Source organism: Acomys minous, assembly GCF_964271855.1.
Source record: "Acomys minous genome assembly, chromosome: 7".
In the NCBI taxonomy this organism is placed as follows: domain Eukaryota; kingdom Metazoa; phylum Chordata; class Mammalia; order Rodentia; family Muridae; genus Acomys; species Acomys minous.
The window spans coordinates 75,375,695-75,392,240 of record NC_140488.1 but is presented as its reverse complement, the minus strand read 5'-3'; the positions used below and the strand labels follow the sequence as shown (position 1 = coordinate 75,392,240).

At 38.3% G+C, this 16,546-nt stretch overlaps 1 protein-coding gene across 3 annotated transcripts in view; it reads left to right on the top strand.

The window, feature by feature from the left end:
• KIF4A (kinesin family member 4A) overlaps positions 1 to 16,546 on the top strand; it is a 113,300-nt gene that overhangs the window by 13,573 nt on the left and 83,181 nt on the right. For all 3 annotated transcript variants that reach the window (XM_084789323.1, XM_084789324.1, XM_084789322.1), the window contains 3 exons: positions 2,102 to 2,194; positions 6,173 to 6,339; positions 6,556 to 6,650. In XM_084789323.1, coding sequence (XP_084645449.1) covers positions 2,102 to 2,194; positions 6,173 to 6,339; positions 6,556 to 6,650 — 355 coding nt within the window. The remainder of the gene's footprint in view (positions 1 to 2,101; positions 2,195 to 6,172; positions 6,340 to 6,555; positions 6,651 to 16,546) is intronic.

Sequence of the window (16,546 nt, the reverse complement as noted above, 5' to 3'; positions counted from 1 at the left end):
AGGAAAATACATCCAAATGAGATTTTCCTGGCGTGACTCAAATTAGTAAATTGAATTTTTAGTAAATTACATTTTAATAAGTTGATAGCAAAAACTTACTTGCTCAGTTGGATCTGGATCCTACCCAGTTCTTTTCTTAATTAGAATTATGTACTTAATCTGATTGTTAGAAGAATTGGCACTGCCGTGCAAAAATATGATAGGAACTTTTTCATTTTAGTTTGGCCTGTATCATTGGTTCCCTGCAGGGTCTGCAGGGAAGTGTTCCATTTCACTTTACTCCTAATGCTTGAGTTATAATGCTGCAGCTGCTGCTGCTTCATGTAGAATGTTATTAAAAATCAGGCAAAATATTATGCTGTGTAAGTGGTAATAAAATGTGTATTTACTCAACAGATACTTATTGAGCAACTATTATGTGCCAGATCCTCATCTGGATACTTAGAAAGATCATGTATTTGGGGGATTTCAATGGGTTAACTGTTTTAAACATGCTGTCCTAGTAGGGACATGCATTCTAGTGTACATCAGTATAAAATCGATTGGCCAATTGTATTTAACCTCATGACAACAACAGGCATAGGGCATATTTAGAGAATTTGGCTTCTGAGAAGCTAGCTTATTGGTTTTACAGTGATGTATGTGAAGAACAGTAATTAAACTTATATGCATGTAATTATAAATTATATATAAATAGTTCATCTTGATGTTGAATTACAATAGGTTATCAGATATGAGAAAATTAGAAGAGGAGTTAAAATGATATCAATTACCCTTTATTTTCTAAAGATATGTTTTGTTTTAAATTCTGTGTTTGTATATGTGTGGGTATGTGCATGTGAGTGCGATCCCTGAGGAATCCAGAGCATAGGATCCCCTGGAGCTGGAGTTAGAGGCAGTTGTAAGCTGCCTGACATAGGTGCTGGGAAACAAACTTGGGTCCTCTACAAGAGCAGTATACTCTTAACCACTGAGCCAGCCATCTCTCCAGCCCACCCAGATTAGCCTTCTTTGAGTCTTGATGAAACCAACCTTGGTCATTAATACAAATGATTTGAGAAGCTAGCATATTAAATAAAGACCTCAGCAAAACAGTAAATAAGTGTAGTACTTAGCATGTATGAAACCTTCTCTTAGTACTTAAAGCTTTACTGTTCTCTTGAAGTATTAGTCATAATCCTTCTCTTCCCTTGCTCCCAACTTCTTCCCTCCCTTCCCATAAGCAACAGTTGCTCACATTTAAATTGGTTAAATCGGTGAAAGTGATGCTGTTATGGTATTGTCAAAGAACTGAATTGGGGGCCTGGAGAGGTGTCTCAGTGGTTAAGAACACATGCTGTTGTTGGAAAGTACCCAGGTTCCGTTCCCCTAGCTCTAGGGGATCAGATACCCCTGACCTCCACAGGCAGCCACATGTCTACATACCCACATATGTACAGACATATGCATAACTGAATAAATAATGCAAATAAATCTTTTTTTAAAAGAACTGAATTTGAGCACCCACATAACATTTCATGTGTCTGTTATTGCCAAAAGAATTTATCTTAAAAGCAGTATTAATTTTGTTATAACATATGAACTCTTCCCTGTAAAGTATCAAGTTAGTACATATAAAGTCCTTCTTCTTTCTCTATCCTTTCCATTCCTTCTTTTCCCCCTCCCCTCCTCCATCTCCCTTTTTCTCCTCTTTCCTTCTCTCCTCCTGCCCTCTTCTTCCAGTCTCCTGCTGTGTCATCTTTTTCCACCCCTCCATCCCTCTGCTCTCTTTTCTTCCCTCCTTCCTTCTTTCCCCTCTCTTCCCTTTTGTTTTCCTTTGCTTCTTTTGTTTGCAGCGCTAGAGATCCACCCAGGGCCTTGTGAATGATAGACAAGGCAAGAAAGAGCTCTACCACAGAGTTATACCCATGTCTATTACAGTTGTTAAAATTCCTGCAAGTCATACAAGTATGTGTATGTGTATATATGTGTATGTATGTGTATATATATATATATGTATATATATATACACACACACACATAGTATTTGAAAAATTACTTGCAACTCACACAGAAATGACCACTGTTAACATATTTTATCATTTTCCTTCCACAATATCAGATTTATAATGAAGAAATTTTGGATCTTCTATGTCCATCTCGTGAGAAAGCTTCTCAAATAAATATCCGGGAGGATCCTAAGGAAGGCATAAAGGTGTGTTTTCCCTCCCTTTCCTTCTTTCTTGTTTTGATTTTATTGTAAATGTTGGTAACTACTAGTGGTCATATCCCTTCTCTTTGGCACTGTGGTTGTGAATAATTGCTAACATTTCAGTCTTTCAGGTTTTGTCTGGCCCTAGTTCCTTTGGTTAGTCTAGAATTATTAGCTGACTGCTTTTGTGGGAAGAAAATTCACCTTTACTACTTTCTTGTTACTTCTTGAAGGATATAGCAGCTATCAAACATTAATTTTTTACAGGGTTCTCTAGTATCGTAGCCACTTGCTACAAGAAGGCATTTAAATCACAGTTAATTAAACTTGAACAAGCAGTTCCCTAGGCACCGTTGCCGGGCACTTTTCTGTGTAGCTCCTGACTATTTTGTTGTCTAGCACAGATGTAGGAGATAGCCATGATGTAGAAAATTTCTACTGGACATCACTAACAGACATGGTACTGGGCTCTGGAATGCTATGAAAGAGTAAATAATTAAATACCACTATTTAGAGAGCATTGGTCACATAGTGTAGGTGCAGTGCTCAGGGCTGTGGCAGATGAGATGAAGTAGAACAGATCTGTCTTCTCCTTCCTCTACTCCTCTTCACAAAGGACAGAGAGTGACTGCTTTTTTGAGACTTTTTCCTTCAGGAGCTTTAAATTGTTCTCCAGTTATTAAAGCCACTTGAACTATCAGGCCTTGTAAGCTTGAAGCGTACAGAAAGGTAATTTGGATAGTGATTTAAAAAAAGCTTGGTGGCACACACCTTTAATCCCAGCACTCAGGGAGGCAGAGGCAGGCGAATCTCTGTGAGTTCAAGGCCAGCCTTCTCTACAAAATGAGTCCAGAACACCCAGGGCTACACAGAGAAACCCTGTCTTGGGAAAGAAAGGAAGGAAGAAAGAAAAGAAAAAAAGAAACCTGGGCAAAATATATGCTATCACCAAGAAGAGTGTGGGTGCTGAACAACTTGTTGACCATGTCCTAAGATCTTTTGTCTGCCCCACACGAAGGCAGGAATTAAATCCCAGGCATTGTTCGAGACATGAAGGTGTGAATTGATTGAAAGTGTGTGTCCCTACACAAATTGGGTTAAGAACAAGTTTTTAAAACATTTAAGAAACAAACAAACAAAAGGTCTGTTGAGATGGCTGAGCAGGTAACACTTCAGCCTCATAACTAAATTCGATCCCTGGAACCCACAAGATGAGATAGAGAACTGACTCCTGCAAGTTGTCCTCTGCCCTCTACGCATACTTTGCTATTGTTGTAGCAGCTGTGTGTGTGTATGCATGCATACATTTACACAATAAATGTATTGTGAAAAAGAAAGACTTTATAGTAAGGAGTAACTATAACAGAAAGTAAAATAAGCCTAAACTGGTCCCTTTGGGATAAAAGGCTTGGGCTGGGAAGAGAAAGGAGATGTGTTAGGAAAAGATTATGAAGCCAGCCTATGCAGCTTAGTTTCTCCCTACCCCCAATCCCCACTAAGAGTACATAATTATATAAGACTTGTGAAGGAAACATTGTCCTGGCTATCTATACTCGGTTTTTAATCTTACATGTGTATCTCTCCAGCTTGGTTGCTCCTGGCACTTCAGAGAGGATTTTCTTGTGCTCTCCTCAGAGGGATCTTTGTGTCCTAATCATCTATTGTAGGCGTTAGTAGTACACTGGCATTTTAGGAAGGTTGACTTGAAATGAATTGAGAGAGAGAATGTCTAGGCTGGTGAAGATGCAGTTGGAGAAATCATATTACCTTGTTTTTCCACACTAGATCATATTGGTGTGGGTGTGGTCTAAGAAAAAGAGGAAATAATTGAGCCCCAAGAGTATGTGACACATATGTTATGGAGGAGTGGGGGGAGAATCTGACAGTGATATGAGGATGGAGCAGTAGTGAGGAGAGTTGATATGAGCAGAAGCAAGATGAATATGATTTATGGTGTACTGATTCCAAAGTAGTCAGCAGCTAGAAACAGAAGGAGAGACATTAAAGTCACAGATACAGATCTAGGAATACAGTCATAGTATACTAAGGCTAGCGGGACCCTCATGAATAATTAGTTCTATCACACACACACCCAAACTCGAAGAGAGTGACTTGTATAAGTTCCCCCCAGGTAGTTAAAGTACCATGCCCAAACATGATTTTTGTGACTTCCTAAGTCAGTGAAAAGTGCCATGCTGGTTCCTCTAGAAGAAAATGGAGTTTAAAATGGATTGGCGTATAGGAAGGAATATGGGGCAAAGAAAAATGCCTTAGCAATTTGTGTTGTACTTGATCTCTTTGGGGGCAAAAGTTGCCTCTCCTTTGGGACCCCCTAGAAGCCAGCTACCCTCCAAGATCTAGAGAACTTCTCTAGCTCCAGTATTATCTAGTATACTTTCTCAACATTGTAGGGAAGATTGGGGACTTTGGTTCTCAGACATCATCAGAGTGCCTGGTTTAAAAGTTCTTCTTTCCCCAGCCCTTGTAGATACTGATATTTTCCTGGAACTAGAGGTCATTTTTCACCCACTAATCCCCGTATTTCTAATTTCAGTTCACTAATTCCTAATTTCAAGTAATTTTTTCATTTTTTATTAAATATTTTTTTAGATATACATTTATATTATTACACATACATATAATAAACTACTTATAGCAAGAAGAACCATGAAATAATCAGGAATTATATAAATGTTACATTAGTAATCGTGTTTTGGCTATTTGTATTTGACAACCTTGAAGAAAACATCTTTCCTATCTTGGTGCATCTAAAATTCTGAATGTAAATCAATTTCCATCACATATTGTCATTATCAACTTAAAACATCTATTTTAGCCAGCTGAAAACATCTTAACCCCTAAACAGCTAGCTTAATTGTAAAACTAAACTATCTGGTCCTCCACCCGATCAGAGACTTGAGTATACCTGAGTATACAAGGGGTGAAGGTTAACAGCTTCCCAAATGAGAAGATGGCAGAGACAGTTTGCTACCTGAGCAGTCACCCAAAACTATAATATTGGAGCATCATCTTCAGCCTTCTGGCCAAATATATCTGACAGACATATTTGTGAGGCAGGAACTATTGAGGACTTGCTTACCCTGTCATGGCAGAGTTTGGCCGTCCACTCTGCCTGCATCCAAGCTGACCCTTTTTTAGGCAGAATTCTGTCTGCATTTTGCTCAGTGGCTGGTTTGCCACATTTGAAGCCATCTCCATAAGGAGGTTCTTTGATGCTTATCATCCTCTTTGAGGTAGGCTGGGTGTTGTACCAAACCAGCTGGAAGAAACCTTAAGAGAATGATGCCTCATTTCTTTAATGGGGATCAGGTACGTATTTGGTTGCTTTCTTGGGCTATAGAGGGTTATTTTCAGTGGGAGTGGTTATAAGTTGTTATTGGTCTTATTTAGAGAGAAAGCAGGTTGGACTCAGGGATGTCTCTCTTTTCCTTTATCTTCCATTCTTAGGTTTGTAGGTAGGGGTTGAAAAGAAAGAAGGGGGGATATAGAAATATTTAGGGAAGAAAGAACAAAAAGTAGATTAGTGAAATTACTCCTCAACTTAATGCCTTAATTGTTTAAAAAGGTTATTTTTAATTCACTGGCATAGAATTTTGTATATAGTTGCTAAATAAGTTTAATTTTAGATACAGTGATATAGAATTCAAATTTAAGATTATTCTAATATGTACTATTGTACCCATATAATTCAATTATAATACAAGGTTTACTTCTAATATTTTGACAGTGCTATTGTAGGCTGTTTAGGATAAATAAGTTATACAAGTTAGTTGTTAGTTGATCAAATCATGGTCATATCAATTACTAGTCTATTTTTATCACAAGAATATATATCCTAGATTTAACAGATATGATTCTATAGAAAGATAAGGTAAAATAGTTAAATAAGGTCTTTAAAAACCTAATTTCAAGTATTAGAAGAATGACTCAAGGAAGCTTTTTTTTTTCTTTTGAAATTAGATTGTGGGGCTCACAGAGAAGACTGTGCTAGTTGCCTCCGACACAGTTTCCTGTCTAGAGCAGGGTAACAACTCCAGGACTGTGGCCTCCACAGCTATGAACTCCCAGTCATCTCGCTCTCATGCCATCTTTACCATCTCCATAGAACAAAGGAAGAAAAATGACAAGTAAGTTAGAGTGTCACAATCGTGTTCTGGGAAGGCTGAATTCCAGGTGGCTGCTTTGGTTGACTTAACATTCAGATGTTAAGATGATGAGCATTAATGCCCACTGGAACTACTTTTACTGTCTTGAAAGAAATGAGAGCTGCCCAATCAGCTCTGATCACTCAGCTGCTTTTCAAGCTTGTGTATTGTTTTCACTGTGTCTTCCTGTTATCACAGAAATAGCAGTTTTCGTTCCAAGCTGCATCTTGTAGACCTTGCTGGATCAGAAAGACAGAAGAAAACCAAGGCAGAAGGAGATCGTCTGAAAGAGGGTGAGACAATTAAGGTCATAGCTCTCCATGAAAAGTTGCGTGCTTTTGTTGTTGTGTGCTTTTATTGGTATTGTCGGTATTTGGAGGAGACTATTTCAGTTCACCTTTAAAGTAATATCCACAGTTCAAATTTGAGGTTACTTTCAAAAATAGTGAAAAACGATCCCTTTCCCTTGCACTAATTCACAAAGTCAGTTGTGAAATTTGAAATTCTCCCTTAGTTGGATTCCATCTGGTCCAGTAAATTTTACTTTTAATTTACCCCCACCCACTTACAGTTAAAATGTTCAAGTGGCCACTGTCCCTTGCAGATGTTTGCCATGTGTAAACCTTATCAGTGTGGTTTCACAGTCTTCCTTCAAGTCATTGCTAGAGAAGCATGAAAGTTGATGCTATTGAAAATGTCTAGTATGTCCGTAATGCAGTGATGCGCATAAACTATTTCTTCGACACCCAGCTTTCATTTCTGAATGAGTTTTATATGTGCCCTTTTCGTTCTGTAGTTACACTTTGGGCTTTAGCCTTCTTAATATAATTTTGAAGGCTCTTACCTTTTCTTTTTTCTACTTTCTTTTTTGTTTTTATTGCTGCTGTTATACACAGGGTTTCTCTGTGTAGCCATGGCTGTCCTGTACTTGCTTTTAGACCAGGCTGGCCTTGAACTCACAGAGATCCACCTGCCTCTGCCTTCCTGAGTGCTGAGATTAAAGATGTGTGTGTCAGCACGCCTGGCTTTTCTTTTTTTAGGTATTTAGTTTTGAGTTGTTTTGGGTGGATGTGAAGGGAAGGTTTACATAATTGAAATATAACTCACATATTATATATTAAAACTGTATATGTCAGTGGATCTAGTACATTCAGAGTGGTACAGGCATCACCACAGCCTCGTTTCAGAATATTTTATCACCCTGAAGAGAAGCACCTTAACCCATTAGTACCCACCCCCAATTCTTTCTTTCTCTAGAGGAAATATATAACCTTTGGTGGCTGGCATTAGATTTGCAATGTAAATCATGTAGTATGTTAACTGGTACTTCATTTATTTGTTTGTTTGTTTGTTTGTTTGTTTGTTTTTCAAGACAGGGTTTCTCTCTGTAACAAAAGATCTGCCTGCCTCTGTTTCCCAAGTGCTGGGATTATAGGCATGTGTCGCCACCACATTGGTTATTAACATTTGTGCATAGGTTTTCTTAAACATGTATGTTTTTATTTCTTTTTGGTATATATATAAGAATAGAATTGTTGGCCTGGAACTTGCTAGGCATACCATGCTGGCCTTGAACTCACAAGGATGTTTTAGCTGGCATTAAAGGTGTGCACCACCACACCAGATATTTATGCCTTTTCATTTCTAGCCCTCGCAGTAAGTATGAAATTGTATCTTATTGTGGTTTTCACTTATATTTAATTCATGGCTAAGTATATTGAGCATTATTTCATGTACTCATTGACAATTTGTATATATTCTTATGGAAAATAACCATTTGTGTCACATTTAGATCTGATTCATTTCAGTTAATTTTAGTAGATGATGTTAAGGTTATTTCTTTATTTCCAGTCTTTTGCACATGGGTATCTAGTTATCTAGTATCATCTGTTTGAAGACTATTCTTTTCCTACTGAGTCTCTTGGGTCCCTGTAAAGAAGCGATTGGGCTAGTCCGTGGATATGTGTCACTTGGGTCCCTGTAAAGAAGCGATTGGGCTAGTCCGTGGATATGTGTCACTTTGCTTTCACCAGTGCCTCTTTGACTTGATTGCTGAACTTTTGTAGTGAATTTTGAAGTTGAGAAATGTGACACTTCCAACAATGTTCTTCCAAGATTCCATTGATTAGTCAGAGATCCTTAAATTTCCATGGCAAAACTGGGCGCAGTGGCGCACACCTTTAATCCCAGCCCTAGAGGCAGAAGCATGCAGATCTCTGTTAGTTTGAGGCCAGCCTAGTCTACAAAGCTAGTCTAAGACAACCAAGGCTACAGAGAGTCACGAAAAAAATGTTTTTCCATGGCAATTTGAGGATCTACCTGTGGGTTTCTGCAAAGAAGCCCTCAGGGAGTTTCATAGGTGTTGTATCCAATCAACACATGTATTTGGAGAGCATTGCCACCTCAGCAGTGTTCACTCTTAGAGTCATAAATGCTGTCCTTTTTCTTTACTCTTTTAATGAGCTTTACATTTTTTGAAGTATTGCTTTAATGCTTCTGTGAATTTTATTTCTAAGTTTCTTTTCAGAACTATTAAAATGGAATTATTTTCTTAATTTCACTTTAGAATTGTTTGTTGAGTTTAATAAGTTGATCTTGTATCCATTGGCCTATACAATTTATTGGGTCTAGTAGTTGGTTAGATCTTTTAGGGTAATTATCTACAGGATCTTGTCATTGATGAACAGCAAATTTGACTTCTTTCCAATCTGGATGCTTTTATTTCTTCTTTTTCTTCTTTGCCTACTTGTCCTTGTGGAAGAAGCTTCCATGCATTGGTTGATAGAAATAATAAATGTGAATATTGTCATGTTCTTGAACACAAGAGAAAAAAGTAACAGTTTTTTTTTTTACGTTAGGTGTATGATTGCTGTGCATTTTTCATAGAAGCCTCCATACGTGCTAAGAAAGCACTAGGTCTGGTTTGTTGAGCATTGCTTTTATTATCTATGGTTATTTGTCAAGTGCTTTTCATCATTTTTGACATGGTTACATTATTTTTGTGCTTTCATATGTTCCTTGTTTTTGTGTGTGTGTGTGTGTGTGTGTGTGTGTGTGTGTGTGTGTGTGTGTGTGTGTTCATTCCTTGTTTTTGCTTGTTTTCAGTTCTGTAACTTTCTTGAGGTAATTCTGGGTAGTTTGCCATCACAGAAGTTTCTGCTTACTTGATTTAGTGATAGGCTTATGATTAGTCACACATTTCCTTAAGAGTTTGGACTTAGAAATCTTCCATCAGTTACCAAGGGTTTTGTGCATGTAGAGGGGTACACCTTCCACATTCAGACACTCTGCCACTATGCTTTAGCATTTATTCATTCCTTGAGCAAATCTCAAAACTTATATATGTTTTTCTCCAATTATTTTGCCTTTCTTTAAATATTTAGAGTTGGCTACTGTTGGAATGATATTTTTTAACTTTTTTTAAGGTTTATTAAGTTTTATTTTTACATTTATGTTCAAGATAATACAATGTTTTGGTAATATGAATTCTGTGTGAAATAATTAGTTCAGTCAAGCCAATTAATAGTCCATCACTTCCCAGTTGTTTTAATCACTGTTCTATTGCTGAGAAGAGACACCATGACCAAGGCAACTCTTAGAAAATAAAGCATTTAACTGGGGCCTTGTTAAAGTTTCAAAAGCTTAGCCCATGATCATCATGGCAAGAAGCATGATGGCAGGCAGGCCTGGTGCTAGAGAAGGAGCAGAGAGCTACATCCTAATCCACAAGCAGGGGGGAGGGGCGTAGAGGAGAGGGAGAGAGACAGACAGAGACTGGGCCTGGCATGGGCTTTTGAGACCCTAAAGGCTACCCCCAATCTTCCTCCAAAACAGCCACACTTCTAATCCATTCAAATATAAGAGATTATTGAAAAAAATAACAAAATGAAAAATGAGGCTGAAGCAAAAGGAGTAAAAGTTCTAGGTCAGATTGGTCCCATAGCAAGACCTTAAGACTGAAGCTAGAGAGCTGTCTCAGAGGTTTAGAGAATTTTCTGTGCAATCATGAGGATCAGTTTGGATCACAGCACTCTTGAAACAAACCGGACATTTTGCTAATACCTGCAGCTCAAGATAGGGTGGAGACAGGAGCATCATTGTGGCTTACAGGCTTCTAGCCTAGTTGAGAAAACGTGAGTCCAAGGTTCAGGAGATACCCTGCCTCAAAAGAACAGGCACAAATGATAGCACTAGACACCCAATGTCCTCTTCTGGCCTCCATGTTCACACATGCACATATATCCAGATGCACACATATAAATAAATGAATCATTTTTAAAAGGCAGATTTTAGTTGTTTTAGTCAAAGAAGAAAAGAATTGTGCAGCATGAAGGAAAATGGACCCAAATGGAAATTATATTAAGCAAAATAAGTCAGACAGAAAAAAAATCATGCTTTCTCTTATTATGGATCCTAATTTTTATATAGACACATAAAATCTCGTGTGTATGCATGTCTGTGTGTGCTTGTATGTGCGTGCATGTTAAAAGTAGAGCAATGCAATATATGAGCCTATAGGAACGCATTCTTATTCAGATCACCACATTCTGCTCCCTGGCCCCCATAGGCTTGTAGTCATATCATAATGCAAAAATGTATTCAGTGCAACTTCAAAGGTCCCCATACACTGTTTAAAAGTTCAAAGTCTCTTCTGAGATTCATTCAGTCTTTTAACTGTAAACCTCTAAAATCAAAATCAAAAAGCAGATCACATACTTCCAACATACAATGGCACATTACCATTTCCAAAAGGGAAGAAAGGGAACATAGTGAAGAAATATTGAACCCAAGCAAGACCAAAAACAAGGGCAAACTCCATTTTTCTCTGCTCTTCAGATCTCCAACTCCTTTCAGCTGTGTCGACTGCTAGGAGCTCTCCTTGGCAATTATCCCACAGCTCTGGCATCTCAGACACCTTGGGCTGTCCAAGGCAATCCAGGCTTTACCTTCATATATTCACTTAATGGCCTCTCTGGGCCTCCATGCAGGAGCAACCCTGAAACACCCCTGGCCTCACTGGCTTTCCTAAGCCATGAAGAGAGATTCCACAACTACCAAAACATGATAGGCAACATTTCCATCCCACCCAGAAACTTCCCTCTCCCCATTTTACCCCATTTCTACTTGAAATAACCAAATACTGTTTTCTGGCCCCATAGGTTAATTTTGCACAGCCTTAGACTTCTTATAAATGTGTCACGTGGCTTGTTTTGCTCACTATATTGCTGTTGCTTTGCAGTAGTGACAACTGACCCCATGCCTTTGCACATGCCAGTAGGAGGAGGAGAAGACAACAAATGCTATACTGCAGCACAATGCTTTTGAGGCTTATGTATATTCTTGTTTCTTTCTTTGATTAGTGATTGTTTCTTTGTATTTCTGAATAATGCCCTGGCCTTCAGTTTGGATTAGACAATGATTTGACTTCATCTTGTTGACTTATTTCAAATTTTATGCCATTATGAATAATGGTGTTCAAAACATTGTATATGCACCCTTTTGTGAACATTTTTTGTTTTTGTTTTTGTTTGGTTTTTGGAGACAGGGATTCTCTGTGTAACCTTGGCTGTCCTGGGCTCACTTTGTAGACCAGGCTGGTCTGAGGGCATACTTAGGAATACAAGAGGGTAAATACATGCTTAACTTGATAAGAAAGTGATTAGCAGTTCTTTAATATACTCGGTACCATTGTACATCTCCAGTGTATGAAAGTTCCCACTTTTTCACATCTGTGAAATAGTATAAATTCTTATAATTTTAATTTGCATTTACTAGATGATGTTTGCTGGCTCTTTTTATTAATTAATTAACTCATTTATTTATTCACTTTACATCCTGGTCATAGCCACATTCCCCCTCACCTCCCAGCCCCACCCTCCCTCCCTCCCTCTCCCATATTCCCCTCCCCTATTCCTTAGAGAAGAGGAGCCCCACTTCTGATCCACCCCAGCTCATCAAGTTGCATCAGGACTGAGCATGTTGTCTTACCATGTGGTCTGGCAAGGCAGTCCCACCATGGAGAAGTGATCAAAAATCAGGCAATAGAGTCCATGTCAGAGGCAGCCCCTACTCCCCTTACTAGAGGACCCACATGAAGCCTGAGCTGCCCATATGTATAGGGAGCCTAGGTCCTGTCCATGCATGGTCCTTGGGTGATGCTTCACTCTTCACAAGCCCCTCTGGCCCCTGGTTAGTTGGCTCTGTTGGTCTTCTTGTGAAGCTCTTGACTCTTCCTGTTCCTTTTTTTTTTTTTAACCTTGCTTCTACTTTTTTCACAACACTCCCTACACATCACCCAATATTTGGCTGTGAGTCTCAGCATCTGTTTTGGAGCACTGCTGGGTGGAGCCCTTCAGAGGACAGCTCTGCTAGGGGCTCCAGGTTGGGCCAGGCATTGGTTGGACATTCCCTCAATCTTTGCTCTATCTGTTCTATCGTAATCCTGCACATCTTGTAGGCAGGGTGAGTTTTGGGTTAAAGTTTTTGTGAGTAAGTTGGTGTTCCCCTCCCTCTACTAGGAGTCTTATCTAGTTAGAGGATGTCCTCTTCAGTCTCTATGGCCCCTGCTAGTATGAGTCTCTGTTATAGTCCCCCTCATATTCTCCCAGGAGGCCTATCCTGATTTAGATCTCCAGCTTGCTGAAGAGATGCTCCCGCGGCAGTTTCTCTTTTCTCTACAGGTCTTCTATCCTCCCCCCACCCACTCTGCTTTCCCCAGGTCTGATCTCCACGCTCAGATCTCCCTATGCTTCCTCTCTTACCTTGTTTGCTCTCTTCAATCACTACCTCTGACTATTCTAATTCCCCTTCTGGGTGAGGTTTAAGCTTCCTCCCTTGGGGCCTACTTGTTACTTACCTTCTTTGGGCCTGTACTGTAGTATGTTTATCCTGTACTAAATTGCTAAAATCTGCTTATAAGTGAGTACATGTGTGTCTTTCTGGGTCTGGGCTACCTCACTCAGGATTATATTTTCTAGTCTCATCCATTTGCCTGCAAATTGCATGATGTCCTTGTTTTTAATAGCTGAGTAGTATTCCATGGGGTAAATGTACCACAATTTCTTTATCTATTCTTTGACTGAGGGACATCTAGGTTGTTTCCATATTGTGGCTATTACGAATAAGGCTGCTATGAACATTGTTGAGCAAGTGTCCTTGTTGTATGGTAGAGCATCTTTCAGGTATATTCCCAGAAGTGGTATAGCTGGGTCTTGAGGTAGAGCTATTCCCAGTTTTCTGAGAAACTGCCAGATTGATTTTCAAAGTGGTTATACAAGTTTGCACTCCCACCAGCAATGGAGGAGTGTGCCCCTTTGTCCACATCCTGGCAATATGTGCTGTCGCTTGAGATTTTGGTCTAAGCCATTCTGATTGGTGTAAGATGAAATCTCAGAGTCATTTTGATTTGCATTTCCCTGAGGACTAAGGACACTGAGCATTTTTTAAGTGCTTCTTGGCCATTTGAGATTCCTCTGTTGAGTCATCTGTACTTAGGACTTGCAAATCTGGCCTTGTGAGAGAGTGCCTATGACTTTTTTGGTATATGTGCTTTCCCATCTAATATTAATTTGAATATAAAATTATTTGGGAAGTTTTCAGTTTTGCTTTAATACCATTTGTGTAACATGGGAATTATTTTCAAATGTAGTTTTGATGATTTGATTTTCAGTATGTTGATTCAATTTTGCTATTTTATATTTTTCAGGAAATTTTTCATTTTGTGTAGATACTCAAAATTCTTGACATAATATTGCAAATAGTCTTACTTTGTATTTTAATCTATCTCTGTAATTTTATGTTTTAGTTATTTGCTTATCTTCTCTACTTTTTTCTGTCACATTTGACAAGTTGGTTGGCTAGCTTTACATTTTTGTTTTATTTAATTATTTTATGTATATGAGTGCTCTATTTGCATGTATGCCTGCATGCCAAAAGAGGATATTAGATCCTATGAGCCACCATGTGGTTGCTGAGAATTTAACTCAGGACCTCTGGAAGAATAGACAGTGTTCTTAAAATTGCTGAACCATCTCTCCAGCCCCTACATTTTTTTTTAATTCTTTCACTCTGTTCTTGGTTCGTAGGGTGGTATATTCCTTTTATGACTTCTTGGATTGAAGCTGAGTTTGTCTCTTTTCTTTCCATTTAAAAAGTGTTACTAGCAAGTACAAAAGTGGTGTGGATGGTTATGGTGATTCCCCTAGACGTTTAGCGGCGATTAATTTGTGACCAGACTTGCTTCATCTGATCCTACCTACTTTCTCTCTCTGATAATATTTTGACAAGATAAGTACATTCTGGGTTCTTGGCTATAGAGTGATAATATTTTGAAACAAATCCTGGATGTCTTATTTTATTTATTCCAGTGTGTATATGTGAAAAACATAAGAACTCTTTTAAAAAGATTCTTGGCTAAAATGACTTTCTGTTTAAATTGTCTCAGATTTTACTTATTTGAGTAAGAATCTAAATAAGACCCACACCTTGTTATTTGCCAACTTGTTCTGCTTCTAACCTTGGGGCATCCAGACACCATTGCACACTGGGCTAGACTAGCAGAAATGAAACTTACCTGTTGAGAAAGAAGAGGTTAGAATGGAAGTATATTAGCAAATGGATGAATTACAAAAACATAGATCGTTCCAAGTTGTAAGGTCTTCCATAGTTCTTGCAGAGAGGGTGGATACAGCCCATCAGAATACTGCTACATGTTTTATTACTGAGAATGAGGAAAGCAGGTATATCTAAGTCACTGATTTGATTTGTGAGGCAAAGAAGTTAATGGGAAAAAACCTGCGGTTGAGTCCTAGATAAAGGAAAGGCAGGGATGAAGCATAGCTATATGTCCCATAACCATGACTCTCCACAGTGCACCACATGCATAACTTTGGTTCTAGAAGACTGTATCTCATAAAGGCGCTGTAGTCATCTCAGTTTGTGTGAGGTGTGGTGTTTGCAACAATAATCCAATTACCTCAGGTGCTTTTCTTGCAATGTCCCCTGCTGTCAAGTGGCTAGTAGAAAGGAGACCACAGAGGAAACACTTCTGAATTTGATTTGGAGTATGTTAGATTTGGAATACATTTTTGAAAAAGTCCAGGAGGAGGTAGTAAATTCAGGATAAGATCTTAGAAGAACATGTGCTAGAGACAAATATTTGAAAACTGTGCCACTAGATCATGAGAAAGCCAACAGTACACAATAGCGAGGAGCACTCACATTTTAAGGCCAAGAGTAAAGCAGCCAAATAAAGACACTGAGGAGACAGGTTGGTGTGATACCTAGAAACCAGAGTATGGCCTTCTATACAAAAGGGATTGTCATTTGTGACAAATGCTTCATTGTTATTATATAATGAAAGCTGAGAAAAGGATAGGTTTTCCTGCTGAGGTTTTAAAGGGTTTTTGCCAAAGCAGCCTAAGGAATTAGGTCAGGTTACATTAGATTAAGGGACAGATTTAACTACTGTTCTAAGTGTGGGCTGTCACATTTGTCTTTTTCATTAATTCTCTATTCTTGTAACTTTTAGCAATATGTACTGATATTCTGCCAATTTCTAAACTTAACGTAATTATGCTTCATTATGTATGTGTCTTCTGTAACTATTTTATTCAACATTATGTTCTTGAAATTCATCCATTTAGTAATATACTTCTGTTCTAATACAAATTTTATTAATTAGAGTCTTGAGGGTTTTTAAAATATGAAATTGGTAAAAAAGAAAATTATCTCTGCCAATATTTATTGCTATTACTTCTCTTGCCTTTTTTATTTATGAGCAAGAAGAATGTCGAAGAATATACCCTGGGTTTATGAAGTTGTTTTTCTTATGGGAATATAGTTTCTAAATTAAATTGGAATGGTTTTAATATTTTATTATTTGGAATGATAAATAGTATTGGTTTTGGCAAATAGTACCTAATTGCTTTAGTTCTTTTAAAAAATTTAAATACAAGTCACCTGCTTCCTTCAACTTGTTTTTTTAAGCAAAAGTTGTGGTTTTATATATTGTTTCTACTGCCTGTCTTCTTAGTCTCTCAGGTATATCATTTTCCTTTGTTCTTGAGGCTCAAGCCTACAGTTCGTCTGCCATAGCAGCCATTTGCATGGAAAAGGCACAATGCTTCCTTTCCATGAGCCATCACTTAGCATTAGACATGCCGTTGGTCAGCCTGGAGGAGACACAGAA